The sequence below is a fragment of the Scyliorhinus canicula genome, chromosome 9 (assembly GCF_902713615.1).
Source record: "Scyliorhinus canicula chromosome 9, sScyCan1.1, whole genome shotgun sequence".
Taxonomy (NCBI): domain Eukaryota; kingdom Metazoa; phylum Chordata; class Chondrichthyes; order Carcharhiniformes; family Scyliorhinidae; genus Scyliorhinus; species Scyliorhinus canicula.
The window spans coordinates 160,269,471-160,293,138 of NC_052154.1; the positions used below are offsets into that span (position 1 = coordinate 160,269,471).

At 41.4% G+C, this 23,668-nt stretch overlaps 1 protein-coding gene across 2 annotated transcripts in view; it reads left to right on the forward strand.

Moving 5' to 3' along the window:
• The window catches only part of pik3c2a (phosphatidylinositol-4-phosphate 3-kinase, catalytic subunit type 2 alpha), a 133,411-nt gene extending 110,028 nt beyond the window's left edge, over positions 1-23,383 (forward strand). For both annotated transcript variants that reach the window (XM_038808062.1, XM_038808063.1), the window contains exons 21-33: positions 724-816; positions 2,308-2,437; positions 4,111-4,247; positions 4,666-4,835; positions 5,690-5,846; positions 6,387-6,496; positions 12,873-13,080; positions 14,824-14,948; positions 15,040-15,157; positions 15,643-15,724; positions 17,622-17,731; positions 18,798-18,923; positions 20,115-23,383. In XM_038808062.1, the coding sequence (XP_038663990.1) occupies positions 724-816; positions 2,308-2,437; positions 4,111-4,247; positions 4,666-4,835; positions 5,690-5,846; positions 6,387-6,496; positions 12,873-13,080; positions 14,824-14,948; positions 15,040-15,157; positions 15,643-15,724; positions 17,622-17,731; positions 18,798-18,923; positions 20,115-20,297 (1,749 nt within the window). In that variant the 3' untranslated portion in view covers positions 20,298-23,383. The remainder of the gene's footprint in view (positions 1-723; positions 817-2,307; positions 2,438-4,110; positions 4,248-4,665; positions 4,836-5,689; positions 5,847-6,386; positions 6,497-12,872; positions 13,081-14,823; positions 14,949-15,039; positions 15,158-15,642; positions 15,725-17,621; positions 17,732-18,797; positions 18,924-20,114) is intronic.
• The last annotated feature ends 285 nt before the right edge of the window (positions 23,384-23,668 follow it).

A 23,668-nucleotide genomic window follows, 5' to 3' on the forward strand; every position in this document is an offset into this window, starting at 1 on the left:
AAAAGCAGAATATTTTGTATGAAATAAAAATTCTGACTTTGTCATGATTCATAAAAAGTAGTTTTTTTTCCCCAGTTTTAAGTTTGTCGAACAGCACCTTGGGCAATGTCTTGCCAAACCAAGACGGTTTAAGAATCCTACATTCAAGCTACACATTGACATGGATCCCACTGATCTGCGTCTGTAGTGCAACTGCATACTTTTGTGCTATTTTAAAGTCATTTGGTACAGGTTTCCGACAAACTGATGTGGAGGCCTTTGCGGTAGATATACACTGGTATATACATAACCAAAGTTTAGTGTAGCCCACTAGCTATCTTAGTGCAGTTTTCCAACATCTTTTGTGTCCTGCAGCCCCATTTGTGGCCTTTCCTAACGTTCCACCCACCTGTCCATGATGTTTTTACTCCACTTGCGTTTAACTAAGCTAAACCACAAATTATTCCTGAACCTGAAGAGGACTTCTTCCAGCAAGCTGCGTTGCTCAGCTTGAGTCCATAAATTGAATTCAAGTCCCAGCATGAGAAAGAGCACTTAGTCCTGGACTGAAGTGTGGGCAGAGATCGGTGAGTGTGCTGCATTGTAAGTGTTACTGTCTTTCACACGAGTCCTTTAATTCGTGTGACATTACCTTTGTGTTCTGAAAAGTCTCCATTTAAAGCTTTTGGCATTAATATGACTTCATCTTTGCTGATTTATGTGCCTCGTTTTTTTTATTATTAGGCTTGTTCCTTCTTCAGTTCCAATGCTGTTCCACTGAAGGTAACACTGGTGAATGCTGACCCCCTGGGGGATGAAATCAACGTTATGTTTAAGGTCCGTTAATATTTACAGTGGAGCATGCTATTACAGAAATTCTGAGTGGGTGGTGGTGGGGGGTGAACGAATATAGGAATTTCAAAGATTGTGCTGGAATTGCAAGTCGGTTACTGCAAATGCATTAGCAGTTTTGCCGTTGCAGTTTTGCTGTTGCTTCACCTTTCACTTCCCAAGCATTATAAATTCTCACGTCAATATTTTATTTTTATAAATTTATTTTAAGTACCCAATTCATTTTTGCAATTAAGGGGCAATTTTTAGCCTGGCCAAATCACCTACCCTGCACATCCTTTTGGGTTGTGGGGGAGACACTGGGGAAAAAGTACAAACTCCACATGAGTCAAACCCGGGTCCCTGGTGCTATAAGGCAGCAGTGCTAACCACTGCATCCTGTTCTCCCGTAATTCGATACTTTGAAGAGCAATGGCATTAGTAGCTTGTTTCTGCATTGCTGTTGTGCATCCATTACCTTCCATTTTCTAGCTCATTTACGTGAGAAATTTTATGCTGACTAATATTGGTGTGGAAGAAGTGTGAAAATGAAGTCACCTGCTCCCATTTTCTTCCGGCGTGATTCCCATCGCAATTCACCCACAAGTAGAGATATTTTTGGAGTGGGGACCTTGAATACCCACCCACATCCAATTTTTGTTTTTCCCCCAATTAAGGGGCAATTTAGCGTGGCCAATCCACCTACCTTGCCCGGGTCCTCAGTGCCCTAGGCAGCAGTGCTAACCACTGTGCCACCGTGCAGCCCTAGGAGTGGGGACCTAAAGATGCCAGCAAGATGGGCTCCTCCGATTGGAATTACTACTTTAAAGGGTGCCCCAATCTCCAAGTTCAAGGTGTTCTTCTCCCACCGCCCCCACAGACAACCCCACTGCAGATGTGGGCAACACCCCCAACCCTTGATGGTGGAGGCCCAACACTTCCCCCCCCCCCCCCCCCCCCAAAATCCATACAACCATTCTTGCTGCCATCGGGGCATCTCCTACGAGCCCCCTCAAGTGAGTGATGCCCTGCTATAGGGTCGCTGAAGGGCACCCCCCCTTTATTTTATTGGCATGGCCTTTGGCGGGGATGAACGGGCGGGGCCCTATCGCCAACACCTGGGAGCTCCCGTGGTCTCTGAACCACCAGGCATGGCCATCACATTTGATTTCAGTTTTTGGTAAACCAATACCGATTTGCACCGGCCTTTCGCTGTGCCAGTGGGGATGGTGAATCCTGGAAGCTGGGAGACTCCGGCCTCAAATAGGCTGAGCATATTTAAATTAGTTTAAAGACTGGTCAGCGAGGTCATGAATCAAATTGTATAGGCTGCCGCTGGCCAAGAGTATCACGCTCTATTCTCTGGGAATAGCGGGAGGTGCAGCAGATGCAATGTGGTGTTACAAACGCACCCATTAAGTGGTGCTGATAAAGAATATTGCAGTTTTCGTCTGTAATTAAAGTATACAGTAATCCACTGTTTTCTCCTGCATGCAGATTGGAGAAGATTTGCGACAAGACATGCTTGCGCTGCAAATGATCAAAATTATGGACAAAATCTGGCTTCAGGAAGGGTTGGACTTGCGCATGGTAATTTTCAAGTGCATCTCCACAGGGAAGGACAGAGGTGTGTGTATTTACCACTGATGTCTGGGTCAGCTTTCAATAGAATGCTGTATGCTGTGTCTTGTGTTGAATTGTATAAAACCCACTAATCATTCTTCCCTAAGTACAGTTGAGACTCAACATAGCTTTTTCCCTGCATGACTTGAGAAAGAAACAAAATTTGCACAAACTTGGATTTTCCAGTCTCATGTTTTTCCAGATGAAAGTGCAGATTTTCAAATAGATTTTGTCATGGAGTCACTGTTCACTGCAGCCGATACACACCAGTCTACTTGTAGAAATGCACATGTTCTGTTGGGTCCATTGCCCACTGGCCACTGAAGCTGATTTTTCTGCCAAGATCTGATTTAACAGATGGAATCAAATCGGAAACAATCCTGATCTGTATATTTCAGCCACTCACCGAGATGAACTCCTTGAAACCTTATGCAGCCCACGTTGAAATGAAAACAAAATTAATAATAATAATTTATTGTCACAAGTAGACTTGCATTAACGCTGCAATGAAGTTACTGTGAAAAGCCCCATGTCGCCTCAGTACGGCGCTTGTTCGGGAACACTGAGGGAGAATTTAGAATGCCCAATTAACCTAACAAGCACATCTTTCGGGACTTGTGGGAAGAAACCGGACCACCCGGAGGAAATCCACACACACAGGGAGAATGTGCAGACACCGCACAGACAGGAATCGAATCCGGGTCCCTGGCGCTGTGTAGCAACAGTACTAACCACTGTGCTGCTGCCTTTTTACATTTCTCTTCAAGCACAATGTGTTGACCAATTGGCTTACTTCCCCGAATTCTGAAACTCCTGTAACTTCCTCAAAATTCCACAAGATGGTTTTGTGTCACCTAAAGTGGCTTGTGATGGCCTGTTCAACTGGTAGGTGGTTAAGTAGGACCTTTGTATGCAGAATGCTTACAAGTATATCAGACACTGCAACTAGAAGACGCAAATAAACGGCTGCTAAAAGTAAATTCCTTACCGATATTGGAGGAAGTTATAAACATTGGGAATAATTTCAAAACCAGAGAAGAACAGATGCAAATTAATATTTCTTTCCATCTAATAATAATAAACTTGTATAATCCGGGGCTACCCAAATTGAGGAGCTGTGACTAGTGGGGTGGTGAAACATGATTCCAGGATCGCAAGCTGTACAGCGATGATGGTTGTCATGGAGCTCCAACTGAATGTTAATGGCTGTGAGGTCCCTTTTAAATAATTATTATTTTAAAAATAAACATACAGCACCCAATTCTTTTTTTTCCAATTAAGGGGCAATTTAGCGTGGCCAATTCATCCTGAACATCATTGTGTTGTGAGGGAGAGACCCACACACACTGGGAGACTCCACACGGACAGTAACCTGGGGCCGGGATCGACCTTGGATCTCGGTTCCATGAGGCAGCAGTGCTAACAACTGCGCCACCATGCTGCCCTTTTTTTAAATGGTGGGCTTGATCTAAATGACTGAAGCTTGAGGCCTGATTTCGGATCCCCAAACATGCTCTCTCGGTTCCCACTGCGGAACGCTGCTATTTTTGAACCTCAATGGGGCCAAGAGTTGCAAAAGGTGTAGGAAGCACTGTGTTAAATGGGATCAGGCGTGACAGCCTAATTGTTTCTCATCTTCACTTTTACCTTCTGCTCATATAATTTTATTCTCTCTAGGTATGGTTGAACTTGTTCCATCTTCAGAAACACTTCGAAAAATCCAAGTTGAGTATGGAGTGACTGGGTCATTCAAGGACAAACCACTAGCCGAATGGCTCAGGAAGTACAATGCCACTGAAGAAGAATATGAGAAGGTGAGGCATTACTTGCAGGAGCTATCTGCTTATTTCGACCTGGACTTTCTTTTTTCAGTCTTAGTCCTGTGTTCAACATATTTTGTGGAAATATCCGTAGTCATTGATGGATGAGGTGCCAACGAAGTGGGCTGCCTTGTCCTGGATGGTGTTGAGCTTCTTGAGTGTTGTTGGAGCTACACTCCTCCAGGTAATGGAGAGTATTCCATCACACTCTTGACTTGTGTCTTGTAGATGGTGGACAGACCTTGGGCAGTCAGGAGGTGAGTTACCACAAAACTCCGAGCCTCTGGCCTCGCTAAATAGTCAACTGGTGTTTTTGAGATTAGCTGACCTGCAATTAAAGTTTTGTGAATTAATCAGTACATGCTCTTGCATAATTCTGAAAATTAACTCCTTGAAAATCTCAACTCTGCAGGCATCTGAAAACTTCATCTATTCGTGTGCGGGGTGCTGTGTCGCTACCTATGTCCTGGGAATATGTGATCGTCATAATGACAACATCATGCTCCGATCAACCGGCCACATGTTCCATATAGATTTTGGGAAGTTTCTTGGACATGCTCAGATGTTTGGAAGTTTTAGGAGGTGAATTTATTTTTTAAATGTTAATCGTGCATTTTCCAGCTCAGAATTCAGATTTTTGTTTTAAAAAGATTATTGTTGTGCACAAGTATCTGCAAAGGAATTAATGACTAAAGTGAGACTTGAACAAAAGCAGTCGTGCCACAGAAATTATTTGCCCTTTCAGCTAGTTCTATCATTGATGTTTAATTTATATGGGAAATATAATCTGCTTTAGCAATTTCCCATTTTAGGCTTGGAGGATCGAAGGGCCACAGCCTGTGCTCTTCTTTGTAACCATATCTTCAAGAGAATATTTTGCTGTGTTTTGCATGCAAGATAATCTAATGAGTAAATACAAATTGGTTAAGATTGAATTAGGTTTTGCACCCTCTGGAGGTCAAAGAAATGGTGTTCAGGAAATTTTGTAAGCTGTTTTTTTAAAAATTGTAGTTTATTTTAACCTTTTTGAATTGTTTTCACATGAGTGACATGTTGGCAATGAGGTTGTGTACCTACTTCAGGCATTAAGTGCAGTGCAGGCAATACTAAGCCTGGTATCGAGCTGCCCTTATGGTTCATTGAGAAAGAATATTGTGATACATAGTGGTTTGAGCTGAATCAGCTGGGACACCTGGATAGATTTGGCCCAATCTTTTTTGTTCACATCTGATAATAGGGTTGGAGGGTTGGGTTTGGATGGAAGAGTAAAGTCAATCCTGGTTCCCACTCCGAATCAGTAGAGTGCTGCTACACACTGCACATGTGTGAATGTTTATGGTACGATCTGACTTTGCCTTTTCGCCATACTCATTTGGACAATATACAGGTTTTGTAGCATTTTGAGTGGAGACACCTTCTTCTCTCTTTTCCTTCAGAGATCGAGCTCCGTTTGTGCTGACCTCCGACATGGCTTATGTGATTAATGGTGGGGAGAAACCAACCAGCCGGTTCCAGTTGTTTGTAGACTTGTGCTGTCAGTCATACAATCTCATCCGCAAGCATGCCAACCACTTCCTGAATCTCCTGTCACTGGTAATGCATATACTTGGAACGGTTTTCCTTGATTAAATGTGCAAGAAATGAGTGAGATAGAGCAGCCAGCTTGAGTTCAGCAGTTAAAAGAAAATGCTTGAGGAGCAAAACAGATAAGTCCGTGTTATTAATGTTTTGGTTCATGTTCTACATCAAATAACATGCTAGTTGAAAGCACATTGCTAACTTTTTTTGCCATCTGTAGAAGTAACAGCCTTATGGTTCTTAATGATGGTTCCTTTTAAAGTTCTGAAAGTCTGACACTTTCACTGCTGTGCCAACAAATTATTATACGAAAGAAAAACAAAGTAGAAAATGTCAAAATCCCAAACCAATCCACATCTCCTTTTACCTTTCTGTATTGCCACCTAAGCCACAGCAATTTATTTTCCTGACCGTTTGTAAAGTTTTTACATGCCTCCTTTTTAGTAATCCAATTTCCATGTTGATGTTTTGGTGATTTTGCGTATTTTATTTCTCCAACCAAAGTAATAAATAGTAGCGGAAATATTAAATCATATTACCTCTGAACTTTTTCAGATGTTGTCTTCTGGATTGCCAGAGCTTGCCACTGTGCAGGATTTGAAGTATGTCCAAGATGCTCTACAGCCCCAGACAACCGATGCTGAAGCCACCATCTTTTTCACAAGGTAAGGTGAATTGCAAATGAACTCAAAATTAAAACCCGCTTGAGGTAGAATGGCTATATAAAGAGTTACATTCATTGCCAAATACTGAAATCACACAAGTATGTTCAGATGGAGAACTTGAGCTCCAGCATTAAAGCCAAAACAAAATACTTTTTTTTTTAAGCGAGGATTTTAAGAGAATTTGGTGCTTTCCCTCAAAAAAGGTAAATAATATAATTTAGAGCAAATCTACATTGAGAAAGACTGTGCTAGAAATTAAACAATACCAGAAAATTCTGGAAATACTCCCAAGTCAGGCAGCTTCTGCAGTTAACGTTCACGATTCAACGAACAAATTTCTTTCTTTTCGGGCTAGGTTGGTGAAGTGTTTCTCACCAGCTTTTTGGGTGAGATCCACACTGCTATTCAACCACACTTAGTCATTTTTTGGGCCTTGGAGTTTCTCCCTGGTCGAGTCCACATTTCAAAACTTTTTCATCACTAGGGAACTGAACATGCCGGTGGGGCAAGCTCCTCCGAGATCATTCTGCATTTTTTGAAAGGGTGCCCCGATCTCTAAGTGAGCTAACGGGACCCCCACACACATGGGCATTACCCCCCCCCCCCCCCCAATTCCCTTAAGTGAGAACAGACCGCTATGGTGAGCTAATGTTGCTATTCGGAAGAGTGTCAGGAGTTTTAGAACATTTGAGTAGGCCAATCAGCCCTTATAGCCTGCTCCACTGTTCAATAAGATCATGGCTGGTCCGATTGTGGACTTGACTCCACCCTCCTGTCCACACGACTCTGGACTCCTTTGTAGGTCAAAAATCTATCTAACTCTGTCTTTAATAAATTCAAATGACTCAACCACCACCTGCTTTCTAGAGGAGACAATTCGACAGACTAACAACCCTTGGAGGAAAAAGGGCTCGTGTCTGTCTTAAAAGGGAGACCTCTTATTCTTAAACTGCCCCCCCCCAGTTCTCATCTTTCCTACAAGAGAAAATATCCTCCTGGTATCCGCCCTATCAAGTCCCATCAGGATCTTTTATGTTTCAGTAAAAACACCTCATTCTTCCAAATTGCAATAGGTTAGTCCCAACCTAACCTGTTCATCCTTCTTCATAGAAACAAGTCACATGAATCTTCTCCACATTGTATCGAACACCATTCAATTTTTTTTTTCAAATTATACACTCCTCTGGATGTGCTGTCACCAAGACCCTGTGCAACGGCAGTAAAACTCCCTACCCTTCTAGTCCATTCCCCTTTTCCCTTAACATGACTTAACATCAACATTCTGTTTGCTTTCCTAGCTACTTGCTGTAGCTGCATTCTAATTTTTTTTCTTGATTTGTGTACCAGGACACCGAGTTTTGCAATCTCTCCTTTTAAAAAACATACCAGTTTTCATGCCAAATCAGATGAGTTCATGTTTTCCTGGATTCTACTCCCATCTGCAAAATGTTTGCCCACTCAGCATACCTATATCCCTTTATCTCCACAACTTACTTTCCTACCTATCTTGGTGTCATCAACAAATTTAGCTACCATACAATCCCTTCATCCAAGTAATGGATATAATCGAGGCTCTAGCACTCCATTTGCTATAACTTGCTAACCCAGAAAAAGACCATTTATCCCAAATCTTTATTTTCTAGATTCCCCAACCAGGCAAAACCAGTCTGATGAACCTTCATTGCATGCCCGCTGGAGCAAGTATGCCCTTCCTAGGGTAAGGAGATCAAAATTGCACACACTACTCCAGGTGCAGCCTCAGCTATTTCCTATAGAATTGGAGTGAGAAATGATTTACTCCTGAACTCCAATCCGCTTGTAATAAAAGCTGATATACCATTCACCTTCCTAATTGCTTGCTGTACTTGCATGTTTGCTTTGAGATGTATGAGCCATTAAGCCCCTTCAAATGCATACCTTTCCAGTCTGCCTCAATGCAAAAAAAATTTTTCTATCAAAGTGGATAACTTCACACTTTGCCACATTGTATTCCATCTGCCATGTCCTTACCCATTCACCCAGTCTGTCCATAGTGCTCTTCAGCCTCTTCACATTCTCCTCACTACTTACTTTCCCACTTAACGTTATATCATCAGCAAACTTGGAAACCTTACACTCGGCCCCCTCATCTATATAATTAATTTAGAGTGCAAACAGCGGGTGTCCAAATTCTGATCCCTGTGGTACCCAACACAAAAATGTCCCATTCACTTTTAACCCGCTGCCGTTACATAACTGCAACAGTGGAGGTTCTTGAGGCAAGGTTAAGGTAACTTGATGGCAGAGATGGATGTGCCGTGGGTCCAACATGTGCTAAACCTGCTCTGGGATAATTTGATAGGATAGTTTGATGTAGCTCTACATTGTATCGAATGTGCTGTTACCTGTCCTTGGGTTGTTTTATACTGATGTTTGTGTGGAAAAGTGGAAATCATACCATTTTAAAGCTAACAGCACATCTTTGCAATGAATCAGATGAACAGGAGCTGCTTTGGAGTTCCCAACTCTAGGAAACTACACAGCAGGCTGACGAAACACATGCCTGGCCTTCCCTATTCACCTCCGTGTATAGTGACAGATTCTAAAGCTACTGCAATCAAATCACCAAATCTAATCTGAACTTCCACCACTTGTAAATTAGCTGATCATTACTTTTTTATTTTTATTTGTAAATTTAGAGTACCCAATTCATTTTTCCCTATTAAGGGGCAATTTAGCATGGCCAATCCACCTACCTTGCACAATCCACGCAAACACGGGGAGAATGTGCAAACTCCACACGGACAGTAACCCAGAGACAGGATCGAACCTGAGACCTCAGTGCCGTGAGGCAGCAGTGCTAGCCACTGCACCGCCATGCTGCCCCAGCTGAACATTACAAGTAATGCATTTGTCTATTACAAACAGCAACACTGAAAAGTTCAATGACAAACTGCAACAGCGACCATTTGGATTCTCATATGTTGCGTCATGGCCATTCTATGATCTATTATTCGAAACATAATGTTTCCGAGAGCACTAGCTGAGGGGAGATGGAGGATCGGGCTAGATAGAACCATCTGTACCTCCCAAAGAGTGATGAACCCCAACGTATTACCGAGGTTACATCACAAGCTGGATCCAGTGCGATAGTTGTAGGGGACTCAATTGTAAGGGGAATAGACAGGTGTTTCTGTGGCCGCAAACGAGATGAGCGACCATAACATAGAATTTTTTATCAAGATGGAGAGTGAAGTAGTTGATTTGGAGACTAGGGTGCTGAATCTTAATAAAGGAAACTATGAAGATATGAGGCAGGAGTTGGCCTTGATAGATTGGGGAGAGTTACTTAAAGATTACCGTGGGCAGCATAGTGGTTAGCACAATTGCTTCACAGCTCCAGGGTCCCAGGTTCGATTCCCAGCTTGGGTCACTGTCTGTGCGGAGTCTGCACAGTCACCCCATGTTGCGTGGGTTTCCTCTGGGTGCTCTGGTTTCCTCCCACAGTCCAAAGATGTGCAGGTTAGGTGGATTGGTCCTGCTAAATTGCCCTTGGTGTCCAAAATTGCCCTTTGTGTTGGGTGGGGTTACTGAGTTATTGGGATGGGGTAGAAGTGTGGGCTTGGTAGGGTGCTTTTTACAAGAGCCGGTGCAGACTTGATGGTCCAAATGGCCTCCTTCTGCACTATAAATTCTATGATTCTATAATGACAGTGGATAGGCAATGGCAAACATTCAAGGAACGCATGGGGCAACTACAGCAACTGTTCATTCCTGTCTGGCACAAAAGCAAAGGCGGTGAGAGGGCCAATCCATGGCTTACAAAGGTAGTTAAAAATAATATCTGACCCAAGGAAGAAGCATACAGATTGGCCAAGAAAAATAATAGGTCTGAAGATTGGGAGCAATTTAGAATTCAGCAAAGAAGGACAAAGGTATTGATTTAAGATGGGGAAAGTACTGTACGAAAGGAAGCTTGCAGAGATCATGACGCTAAGAGTTTCTATAGATATGTGAAGAGAAGGAGATTGGTAAAGAGAAATTTAGGCCCCCTACAGACAGAAACAGGGGAATGCATAATAAGAGACAAAGAAATGGCTGAGCAATTGAATACATACTTTGGTTCTGTCTTCACAAAAGAGGGCACAAATCAGATACCAGAAATGTTGGAGAATGAAAGGTTTAGTGAGGGGGAAGAACTGAGATCAACATTAGTAAAGAAATGGTGCTGGGAAAATTGATGGGATTGAAGGTGGATAAATCCCCAGGGCCTGTGAATCTGCATCCCAGAGTGCTTAAGGAGGTGGCTCTGGAAATAGTGGATGCATTTGTGCTCCTCTTCCAGGATTCTATAGACTCTGGAATCATCCCTGCAGATTGGAGGGTAGCTCGCCACTCCAATATTCAAAAGGGAGGTAGAGAGAAAGCAGGGAAGTTAAAGACCAGTAAGCCTAACATCGGTAGTGGGGAAAATTCTTGAATCCATTATCAAGGACTTTATAGCTGAACATTTATAAAGCAGTGGCAGGATCAGTCAGAGTGGCCATGGATTTATGAAGGGAAATGATGCTTGTAATTTGTTGAAGATGTAACCAGTACAGTTGATAAGGGGGAGTCAGTCAATGTGGTATATTTGGACTTTCAGAAGGTGTTTGACAAAGTCCTGCATAAGATATTATTGTGCAAAATTAAAGCACATAGGATTGGGGGAAATGTATTGAGGTGGATAGAAAACTGGTTGGCAGAGAGGAAACAGAGTAGGGATTAAAGGGTCCTTTTCAAATTGGTAGGCAGTAACTAGTGGGGTACCACAGGGATCAGTGCTGGGACCCCAGTTATTCACAATATATATTAATGATTTGGATGAGGAAACAAAATGTAACATCTTAGAGTTTGCAGATAATACTAAGTTGGGTGGGAAGGTGAACCGTGATGAGGATGCAGAGATCCTACAGCGTGATTTGGACAGGTTGGGTGAGTGGGCAAATCAATGGCAGATGCAGTATAATTTGGGTAAGTGTGAAGTTATTCACTTTGGAAGCAAAAAACAGGAAGGTAGATTACTACCTGAATGGTTGTAAATTGGGAGAGGGGAGTGTGCAGTGGGACCTGGGTATCCTTGTGCAGCAGTCACTGAAAGTAAGCATGCAGGTGCAGCAGGCGGTAAAGAAGGCTAATGGTATGTTGGCTTTCATTGCGAGAGGTTTCGAGTACAGAAGCAGGGATGTGTTGCTGCAATTGTACAGGGCTTTGGTGAGGCCACACCTGGAGTATTGTGTGCAGTTTTGGTCTCCTTCTCTGAGGAAGGATGTTCTTGCTCTCGAGGGAGTGCAGCGAAGGTTTACCAGACTGATTCCAGGGATGGCAGGACTGTCATATGAGGAGAGATTGACTAGGTTGGGATTGTTCTCGCTGGAGTTCAGAAGAATGAGGGGAGATCTTGTAGAGACTTTTAAAATTCTAACGGGACTGGACAGGATAGATGCAGGAAGATGTTACCAATGATGGGTGTGTCCAGAACCAGGGGTCACAGCCTGAAGATTCAGGGTAAACCATTTTGGACAGATATAAGGAGAAATTTCTTCACCCAAGAGTGGTAAATCTGTGGAATTCATCACCACAGGAAGTAGTTGATGCTAAAACATTGAATATATTCATGAGGCGGCTAGATATAGCACTTGGGGAGAATGGGATCAAAGGCTATGGGGTGAAAGCAGGATTAGGCTATTGAGTTGAATGATCAGCAATGATCGTGATGACTGGCGGAGCAGGCTTGAAGGGCCAAAGGCCTTCTCCTGCTCCTATCTTCTATGTATCCATGCAAGTATCCACCCAGGATCCAGCCAAATAGCTGGTGGGGATCTGAATACAACATTCTGTGGAAATCCGTGAAATTCCTAATGGTGGAAAAAATCTCCAGCATTCTGATATTGTTTTTTCCCCTCATCCCTGGAGGCAATCACCAACACTAATGTTAATGATTAGCTACTGCTTATCTGCCAGAAAGTAGTTACCATATAGAGGCTCGATATCAGAACCCTACAGCAAGTTGCTCCATCGGATGGAGTTGGGAGAAGATGTACTCCACTTGGGGTTGGTATTTGGAAATTGAGTTGCAGCTATCCGTTCAGGGGAAGAGGCAGCTCTGAAAAGATGTGTGTTCACAAGATTTATGTCAATGTGCTTAACACTGCGGTTCTGTTATGACTTAAGGCAGAGTAGCAGCAAACGTAGGTTGATCTGACGAGCCAATTTCTATACTGCTGTTTGTAAGAACGAATCCCCAGCAGATTACTCCTTGGTGTTGTGTCGCACAGCTCCATGAACAACTCTGGAATATTGTAAAGCATACTGATGTGACTTGCTCTCATTGTTTTTCCTATATTTTCTATTCTAGGTTAATAGAATCCAGCTTGGGCAGCATGGCAACAAAGTTTAACTTTCTCATTCACAATTTGGCACAGCTACGGTTTTCGGGGTTGCCGTCCAATGAACAAGCTATGCTTTCATTCTCTCCTAAAACCTATTCTATTAAACAAGATGGGCGAATTAAAGAAGTGACTGTTTACACCTACCAGAAGAGATACAACCCCGACAAATATTATGTAAGTAGAAGGCAGCTCCTGCTATGCTATAAAGTTAACATAGCTTTCACTGGTCAGTACACCACGTGTCAGATCCAAACATGGGAAATATTCTGCACGCAGTGTGCATAACACAGGTACTATTTTGCTGGTACCAGTTGGTCATTCTATATTGAGGTCAAATGTTGCATTTGTGTTTTTACTTCTGTGAAATACACAATTTTATAATCTTGTACCTTAAGGACTACTTGAGTGATAGGAGCAGGTTTTATGTCCAGAATCTACCCATAGAGTTTATGACCTGATGTAATAAGAGTAGAGAGGCACCAGGTAACAAAACGGCATTCTTTAGGGAGGCAAAGAACTTCCAGACTTCCATGCAACCAGGGCATTTTAAAGAATGGTCAATATTAACAGGTTTTCTGTCATGGTCAAAAGCAACAGACGGAAAACACGTGCGTTTATGCAATCCCAAGATGGAGCATTAGAAGTGTTTATACTATTGGAACTGCGTGCATTAAACACGACTGTTTTGTCAAGGGAGTAAGGAGACATTGGCAAAGATATCTGAAAACATAAAACTAGTTAAGAAAAGTATCACTTTGTGTTTTTTGAAGAAATGGTACTTATTTTCTTTGTCTTGAATGACGCCTTGGAACCAGCAGAAAGCTGTTTAAATTATGTATCTATTGAAAAATCTACATTAGGATGGCACAATACTGCAGTGGTTATCACTGCTGCCTATGGCCCTGAGGACCTGGGTTCGATCCCAGCCCCAGGTCACTGTCTGTGTGGAGTTTGCACATTCTCCCGTGTCTGTGAGGGTTTCACCCCCACAACCCTAAGATGTGTAGGTTAGGTGGGTTGGCCATGCTAAATTGCCCCTTAATTGGGAACAAAAATTTATTGGATACTCTAAATTAAAAAAAAAGACAAGTCCACATTCGATGAAGAACTTCATTTGACATAAAGCTGATACTCACCAAAGTGTTAGTGTGGAAGCATTTCTGCTTGGTCATTTTTAGGTTCCTACTTGAGTCTATACACTCCAGGATAATAACCTTGCCTTCAACTATGAGAAAATGCATTCCGTTACTAAGTTCAGAAATTGTAAAAAATCAAATGCAGAAATACCTAACATGTTAAGGGTTCCCACATTTCACACTTGGGCACTGCGTTCAATATCCTTTTTTATTAATTTGAAGCCTTAGGAGTGATTGGAGCCATTAGGAAATGGCCTATCACACTTTGAAATGAAGACTCAAGATTTACAGCCCTGATGGTTGGGGCCATTTGAGAGGGAGCAAGAAGCAATAATATCTCTCAGAAATTTACTGCTCTATATTTTTGTAGGATAAGAGTATACCTTCAGTAATGAACTAGTAATGACGTATCTGAAATCTGACCAACTCGTGATATATAATTGTATTTCTTTTAAATAAGCTTTTTTTAAAAACTTCAGATTAAAATACTTTAAAGAATGCTGCAGATATTATGAATTGGACTTTTAACTGAGAAGTGGAACAAGGAGCTCCTTTTTCATGTAAATACAGAAAGTGGCATTTGTTATTCCACACAGCAAAATGTCAACCTGGATTTTTGTACTGTCCTTGAGTGGGGCTTGAAATTGGAACCTCCTGACTTGGGTGAGAGCTACCAGCCTGAGCCACGGTTGACACTATCTTTTAGGAGATGACTGATCAATCGAGAAGTTGTTTTGTTGCCATTTTTAAATGTGTAATTGCTGCCATCTTTACCAAACAGATATATGTGGTGAGGGTATTACGGGAAGGGCAGATTGCTCCAGCATTTATCTTCAGAACATTTGATGAATTCCAGGAGCTGCACAACAAACTGGGCATCCTCTTCCCCCTGTGGAAACTTCCAGGGTAGGTTATATTTTTAAGAAAATTGCGTCTTAATTTATGATGAACTCCTTGTTGTACATGGCAATTAGACAATAAGCCTTTGTTTTTCCAGCTTTCCCAATAAAGTGGTTCTTGGACGAACACACATTAAGGATGTGGCCTCCAAGCGGAAAGTTGAGCTCAACAATTACGTGCAGTGTCTAATGAATGGCTCAACGGAGGTAGCTGAGGTAAGATTTAGGAGCAAGGTTGACTGATCAGGTCTCAAATCTTGTCCTGTGTTGGGGCTTGTACAATAAATAAGTGACTTGAGCAACTTTATTTATCAAGCTCCAACATGCACTAAGCTGGTGCTGTGAAATGCGAGACCATTGGCTCCCTCCCCAAATCCCTGTGTGATATTGTTGAACCAATGCAACGATAAGTCGGTCCTGCTGTGTGTACTCACTTGGTTGATTAAATCAAACTGGTGGATGGCTGAGGCTGGTGAAATAAATTCAAGGAATGGAATGATAACATTAAACATTTGTCCACAATGCAAAATGTACTGACCTTGTTTATGCATCTGTCTGTCTCTCTATCTCTGTATATATGCCTCTTGCTCTATGCACTTACTCTCTCATGCTCCCTCTCTCTGCTTAGTGTCTCTTGCTCTGTGTACTATATAAAGTTGATAGCTGAAATGTAAAACCTTATTTTCCATTGCTGCCCTCAGTGCGATCTAATCTACACCTTCTTCCACCCGCTGGGCCGGGATGAGAAGGCTGAAGGGATTGATGGATTGGTCAAGCCCTCAGGTAATGCACAAATCATTTTATTCTGCTGAGAGGACACATGTGTCTTGTTTTCCTGTCAGTTGTGGTCATGCCACCTGTCAAGATTTGGTGATGCAATGTTAAACAACTTGGAACATGACACCTTGCCTCAACATGCATATTTTCTGTGTTTTTATTTCTCTGTCACATACACTGATGTGTTCCAACCTGTTGTCAAGTTTTTGATATTTTGAAATCCCACTTGATATCTTGCAAACTTGACATGCTTTCACGCTCCTGTAAGACTTTCTTAACTGAAGTATCTAGCAGAAACACTGGTAACCTTTGCCATCCTCAGTAAATTGTTACAGTTACTCCTCGGGCACTTTTATAATCTTATTTTGTACACCTCTAGAAATTGCTACAGGTAACAACAGTGTTCTTATTAATGTGATTGCTTCATACAGATTTCTGTTCAGAAATCTGTGGGTAGCATTTTTACATTCGATAAATTTACTCAACAGGTCAACTTTTCGTCAAACAGTTTACCAAAGTACAAAAATATTCAATTTCTAAGGAAGCCATAATGTGATGGACTTGCAAAAATACATCCGCAGCTAGATTAACCTCTGCTCTTGCGTGCAAGGTTGAATTACAAAGTGGGGCTTCATTAACATTCCTGTAAAATTTTGACCCAGATGACCGCATTTTAGATACTGTTCCACAATTGCGGAGGATCTCTCTTCAAAGGCCGAGTGAGCTGCCTGCAAAGGAACCTTGGAATTGATTCCAAATCCACCATATGAATCAGTTCATCAACCATACCCCAAGACTGTTGATCATCTTGGCACTCTACTATTCCACTTCTGACAACAGGCAAAGCTAAAATTGGGGACAAAAGTTAAAGCAAAATTGCTAAATAGTGCATTTTTACCTATTTAACCCTTAATGTTTTTCCATTTTATTTAAAGGGAAATCTAGAAGCTTTGTTTTGTATAGACTAAAGTGTATGGGTGTGGCTGTGGGGGGCGGGGAGCAATCCTAAACAATGGAAATTAGTTGCTTCCGAGGCTTGGGCAGGAATTCTGCTGCCTGGCATAAAATCTCGTACTGAAGGGCTGGCATCACACCAGGAGCTATTACTGCTGTTCAGAAAAGGATACAGGGGAATAAGAGGAGAATTAGGAAGGAGAAAAAGAAGCCTGAAGTTCATTCAGATTGTTTTTCTTTCACTTCTGAAACCTTCGCCTTCTCTTTGGTAACCCTGATCTTTATTTGCACGCTGATTGACTTTTTCTCCTTTTGGTACTTAAGTGTAATCACATTTCACTGCAGCATGTTCCATGTGTTTACGATTTTGAGCAAGTTTCAGCCCTTGCTCCTGCAGGCAACAGTCCAAGCTAGGGATCTGATTCATTGACTACTCGTGACTCTCCAGCACTTCACCAACCTCACAAATTCCTTTTGAGCCCAGTGGATGTGAACAACCTGCTTGACATAGGCCACACTACTACCCCAGTCCTATCCTATTCCAGTATCAACTTGAGTACAATCCAAGACTCCAATCATTGCTGACTTTTCTTCCCTTTCCTCTTATAAATTTTTTCTCCATTATCACTTCTGTAGGGTTCAGACACCATGTTTTGTTCTGCCTCCCGAGCTGGCATTCGACAATGGAACACCGGTTAGGGGATATAACATTGGAAATTTCCAAGCCTCCAGTTTGAGTTACTGAGAGAAGCCTGATTGTCCAAGAGAAATTTTGTTTTGAGTCAAAACAATTATGTTTTAATTAAAAATTTGACTGTCGAATGCTCTGATTATGGATAGACAATCCTGTTTGAAGATGCTGTTTCATGATCGATCACACTGGTGTGTATTGCAATGGGTATCTTTCCCATGTATAATATGCATTTTCTTTACATTTGTATCTGTATAGAAATTGTTCTGCCAAGTCCCAACACCGGTCAAGTGGGAGGAGAGGTTAAGCTGTCTATTTCATACAGAAACAACACACTGTTCATTATGGTAATGCACATCAGAGATCTGGTAAGTAATAGCCATACATTGAGTTGAGCACTAGCTTCCAGGAGTGCGCTCAAATGGTTTGCCTTGTACATGCCTAATAATCACATGGAATTTGCCCCCCTCCTATGGTCAATTTGATAACAAAGAACAAAGAAAATTACAGCACAGGAACGGGCCCTTCGGCCCTCCCAGCCTGCGCCGATCCAGATCCTTTATCTAAACCTGTCTCCTATTTTCCAAGGTCTACTTCCCTCTGTTCCCGCCCATTCATATACCTGTCTAGATGCTTCTTAAATGATGCTATCGTGCCCGCCTCTACCACCTCCGCTGGTAAAGCGTTCCAGACACCCACCACCCTCTGTGTAAAAAAACTTTCCACGCACATCTCCCTTAAACTTTCCCCCTCTCACCTTGAAATCGTGACCCCTTGTAACTGACACCCCCACTCTTGGGAAAAGCTTGTTGCTGTCCATACCATTCATAATTTTGTAGACCTCAATCAGGTCCCTCCTCAACCTCCGTCTTTCCAACGAAAACAATCCTAATCTACTCAACCTTTCTTCATAGCTAGCACCCTCCATACCAGGCAACATCCTGGTGAACCTCCTCTGCACTCTCTCCAAGGCATCCACATCCTTCTGGTAATGTGGTGACCAGAACTGCACGCAGTATTCCAAATGTGGCCGAACCAAAGTCCTATACAACTGTAACATGACCTGCCAACAGATCAATATGCATGCTCTGTCTCAAGCTCTCGCCCTTTACACACCCCATATACAACCTTAATTTCCCTTTCCTCATACATACACTCTCCCCATTCACTCAACTCTCATCTACATTGACTTGCCCTCTTTCATTTTTATTTCTTCACTTCTCCATTGGAAACAATTAATCTTAGTTTATCTGTATTCCTGCATTTTGAAGTATTTTAAAAATACAAACCTTGGGAGTCACTTTGCAGAATGAAATGCGAGATGTCATTAATGAGCATTCAAGCTTGTTTTATACAAGCATGTGACTGACAAAACATTTAGTATTTAGCGTGGTGTAATGTTGTGGTTATTGTATTTAATGTTTCTGACTTCAGGTAACTGAGGATGGAGCAGACCCAAACCCTTATGTAAAAACCTATTTGCTTCCGGATCCACATAAAATAACCAAGCACAAAACCAAGGTATCAAGGAAAACTCAAAACCCAACTTACAATGAAATGGTAAGCATCAGCATTTTGTATACTGGTATTTCCTGTAGTTTCAATTTTGAGCTTCTAAACAAGTGTCCCTTTTAAGAAAGTTTACTGTTTAAACAAATTAGTGGTTCAAAGCTGGCAGATTCTGAAGAACAGTAATTACAATACTATTTCTAAGAGTGCCAGGTGCAGAATTTTAGATATGCCTGTGCAGGAACCTGAGAATATCACAATCTAGGCAAGAAGCATGGTGTGAAATACCATCTTCTGGTTAGCTGTGCATACTGCAGCTAGTCTGTGCATACTGCAGTGAATTTGGATATGTTTGCTGGGCTGAAAAGGCTGACTTCTCAGCAATGGTAATTAATCCTTTACTGGAAAATTACTTCCTTAAAAATTGGAATTTTCTGGCTGATTTCCCACTCCCTGCATGTTGGACAAGGCCCCTCTCATCTGAGTGTGTGCTGTTGTTGCCTTGAATGCATTGTCTAACTGAACGGAACACCCCGATCCATCTTAATCTGTTAGCAGTTAGAATCATAGAATTTACAGTGCAGAAGGAGGCCATTCGGCCCATTGAATCTACACCAGCCCTTGAAAGAGCACCCTACTTAAGCCTACGCCTCCACCCTATCCCCGTAACCCAGTTATCCCACCTAACCTTTAGATTCTAAGGGGCAATTTATCATGGCCAATCCATCTAACCTGCACATCTTTGGAATGTGGGAGGAAACCGCAGCACCCGGGGAATGTGGGAGGAAACCGCAGCACCCGGAGAACGTGCAAACACTACACAGTCACCGAGGCCTGAATTCAACCTGGGACCCTGAAGCTGTGAGGCAGCAGTGCTAACCACTGTGCCACCCAAATATGTTATATCGCCTCTTAACATTGTTCATCAAACACTCGCAACCCAAATACAGATTGGTTTTCCATATAGAGAAAATAATGTTTTGGCGAAGCATTTTTAAAAAAAATTTTAAGTACCCAATTAATTTTTTCCAATTTAGCATGGCCAATCCACCTAACCACCTTTTATAAAATTCCTCGAGTCATCTTGTAGATTATTAAGAGAGAAATATCCTTCAAATAACTTGTAGCATTCGGGAGCAGCAAACGGAGTTAGTTGCTGGCCATAGAAGGTGAATACATTGAAGAGTACTTGAAATGTGCAATTTCAGTTCCATAAAGTGTATTTTTTCTCCCCCCTTTTAGTTGGTGTACAGCGGATACAGTAAAGAATTACTTGAACAGAGAGAATTACAGCTGAGTGTGTTGAGCGCAGAGTCATTGAGAGAAAATATTTACCTGGGTGGTCTTACGTTAAATCTGAAAGAGTTTGATTTGAGCAAGGAAACCGTTAACTGGTACAAACTAACTGCTGCGTCCAATGCGTAACAGCCAGCCCTCAAAGTATGTGGAAGTGGAACATGTGGCAAAGAAAAGCCTAAGCTGAACCCCTGCATTTTTTTTATACTTGAAAGGAACATTTAACTGTGGACAAACAGCAAATTCCAGCTGCGCACATTACCAGTGGACCAATCTATTTGATAAATCGCAGAAACAATCGGTTGCATGCATTTAGTGTCGCCTTCATTTTATATCTCTTTTTGAATATTTCAAGATTAAAGAATGGTGGGAAATTGTGTGTGCCAAAAACTAAAATATCGAAGCACTTCACTGCTTGTTAGCAAGAAATGTGCCTTCCTCTATTACAGCTGCAAACTTTCAATAATATTAAAGGTGCTAAGTTCACTGACTTTCTGAAAAGCATATCACTTTTCCTGGGGAACAGCACAAATGAAATTAGCCACTAAGGCATTATATTGCCATAATTGCACAATACTGGACTGCTTTAGGTGGAACTGAATGGAAAAGGATACAAATCATCGTTCCCCCTTGGGTTTTTTGTGTAGTACGCATGTAGAATGAAGATGCAAATTAGGAAAAACTATTTCTGTAAACACTATTCTGTACTTTTACATTGTAATCTGGAAGTTAAAGCAGGTTTTCTTCAGTTTTGGACACGGCCAAACCACTGTTTGCTGTGACCTGTGTAGGGACACTGTTCATTTGTGGTAGTGGCACTCTCCAGGTCAAAGGATTTTTTTTATCATTGGAGGAGATTAAGAACTAATAACCACTGTAAAGCAGACATGAGTGCATGCAAGTGCAAACGCATGTAAAAAACGTGTGCATAGAAAGATTGCACAACTGCCCACAATTTCACAAGTGGATCATTAAATCTCTGTTGTGAGACGTGAAGTTTATGATGAATAAGTAAGGTTAGGGTGAAATTATGAATTCAACTAAATCTTGTACTATCATACTTTTACTATAAGTCCAAAGTCTAAGTTGAAGGATACTGTGGTTTCAGTCATTTATCTAAGTATTACTGCTAGCAACATTTCAAAGGTTTTGGCAATTCAATTAAATGTATCTCAAATGTATTTTTTTTAGAAGTTACTTTTAAGTTATTTCTATTACAGCACAGGGCACTGTCTCAAGTGCAGTAAAGTAGAACTTAACCAAATAAAACTTAAGCAGATAAATTAAGTCCTCAAAGCTTTTTAAATATAAAACTGAATAGTTGTAATTTAAGAAGCACATCAAAGATGAATGCAAGCATCTCACTCCTGGTGGATATGTGATATTATTTCTGCTGAAATTTTTCATCGACGAAGAAGCATTGGGCGGCAATTTCACAGCCAATTAGACTCTCTTTCACCGATGCCTGCACACTGCAGTTGGTTCACTGTTTTGGGGTTGTATTCTGCACCTTCCACCACAACAAATAGTCGCAGGATGATCGGTCAGCTACAGAAGTGCAATTGAAATATTTGCTATAATGAGTTTTAACTGTGTGTGTGCTTTGTTTCTGAGTAAAGATGTACAACAATTCCAGGGAAGCTGGCACTTGAAACTGTATTTGCTATTGTACTTTTTTTTTCTTTAAAATCTGTCCTTTCTGCCACTGTCCTGTACAAGATGCTTAATTCACAAAAGTTGTGCAGCAATCCTTTAGCAGCACTTATACTTGCTGCTGCTCCAGATGTAACACTTGTAGCTCTCTGTGGAAATGCAGAATTGTTTATGACAGAAAACTGGAAGGGCTTTGTATTTATTCATATCAATGTGTCTACCTTTGCTGCAGAGTTGAAATTATGTACAATACTGGCAGGTTAGGAGCCTTCACAGAAATCTGTGAATCATTGTTCCTGCAAGCTTGCTGTTGCCCTGTGTAACCATGGGTACCTCCTGAATAAGATGAATTTGCACAAACTGACCATGTAGTGTTTTGTCTCTTACAATGTTGTGTTGAGCTGGGGTTGACCTAATAGATGACTAAGTAAAATGCTTTTTGCTGTACAAATGTTAAGATGTCTGCAGCTCTCCTTCTGCCCCACTCCCCATCCCCGGTACCTAAAAAATGAGCTGTTGCATTTAATACAGCTCAATTCACATTATGAAAATGGCATGTGTCAGTTGTCATTCATATAAATAAATGAGTCTTGAGGGCTGTGGTTTCTAACCATCCAAATGCACTGTGGCACATTGCAGTTTCCTCTGTTTTTCAGATCAACTTAACTTGCCTAACCAAAAACAAATATTCATTCCATTGAAAGAACACCATCTTGAATTTTCTCTTTCAACACTAGGAGAAATAGTGAACCATTTCTACAAATACTGCCTGTTAAGTCCATACACCTTGCTCAACTGTTCTAACTGAATGTGTGAACAAGGAATTCCTCCTACTTTCTTTTTGGCAAAAATGAACTGCTGCTGCTTTTTAATGTAAATACCTACTACTTCGTCCTTGTATTTTAAAATTCTAAATAGTCACTTTTAATGAACGCTTTAAAAATAACCAATTTAAAATTAATAGTTGACAGTTGCAAGAAATTGGTGTGAATGTGACAAAAATTTCAAATGGATAGGAGAATGGCAATCAAAGCTCCTTCAGACCAGCTGCATAGTGAAACTGAAGATGTTTTTCACTACAATGGGTTGAATTTAGGACTCGGAGAGAAACTAAACTTAGCCTTAAGCAATATGACTAACTGCCTTTCTGTATTAACTATGCTATCACTGAAAATTAATATTTGTGGAGATTATATGATAAATTCTTTGCAGGTTATTGCTTAAGTGGGAGACAGTGACATTTTTGCAAATGACCAGTGTAGGTGAGGGGATATCACACTATTGGACTAATTGTGATTATCACTATTTGATTCTGTGACTTTATTACGTGTGTATGTTAGCAGAACAAGAAACATTGGGGAGCAAAGATGTTAACTTGATTGATGTACATTGTCTTCAGCTCTTAAGAACCAAATGTATGTCCAAATCATGTTTATCTTTTTACTTAGTAAAGATGTACAGTATTTCTATCCAAATCCTGTCCACATCCTAATGGACTAAATGTGACTCCATAACTGCATTAAATATGTAACTTGTTTTTAATAAAGTCAGTTTCAAAACCACTTGTTTATACATCTACTGACTTGTGTTGTTGCAAGGTTAGGTGAGAGGGAATATGGTATCAAAGCCCACAGGTAAAAGTGGCGATGGACAGTCGAAGGGAAGAAGCCTGGGTGGAAAACAATGCCACAAACCCGTATGTGAAAAGTGTGGTGGTGAATCTGTGGCTAGGAAGTCTGCAGCAAGTAGCTCTCCCCTCGTCAAAGCTTGTCCACAATCTATAAGTCACAAGTTAGGAGTGTGATGGATTGCTCTCCACTTGCCTGGAAGAGTAAAGCTGCAACACC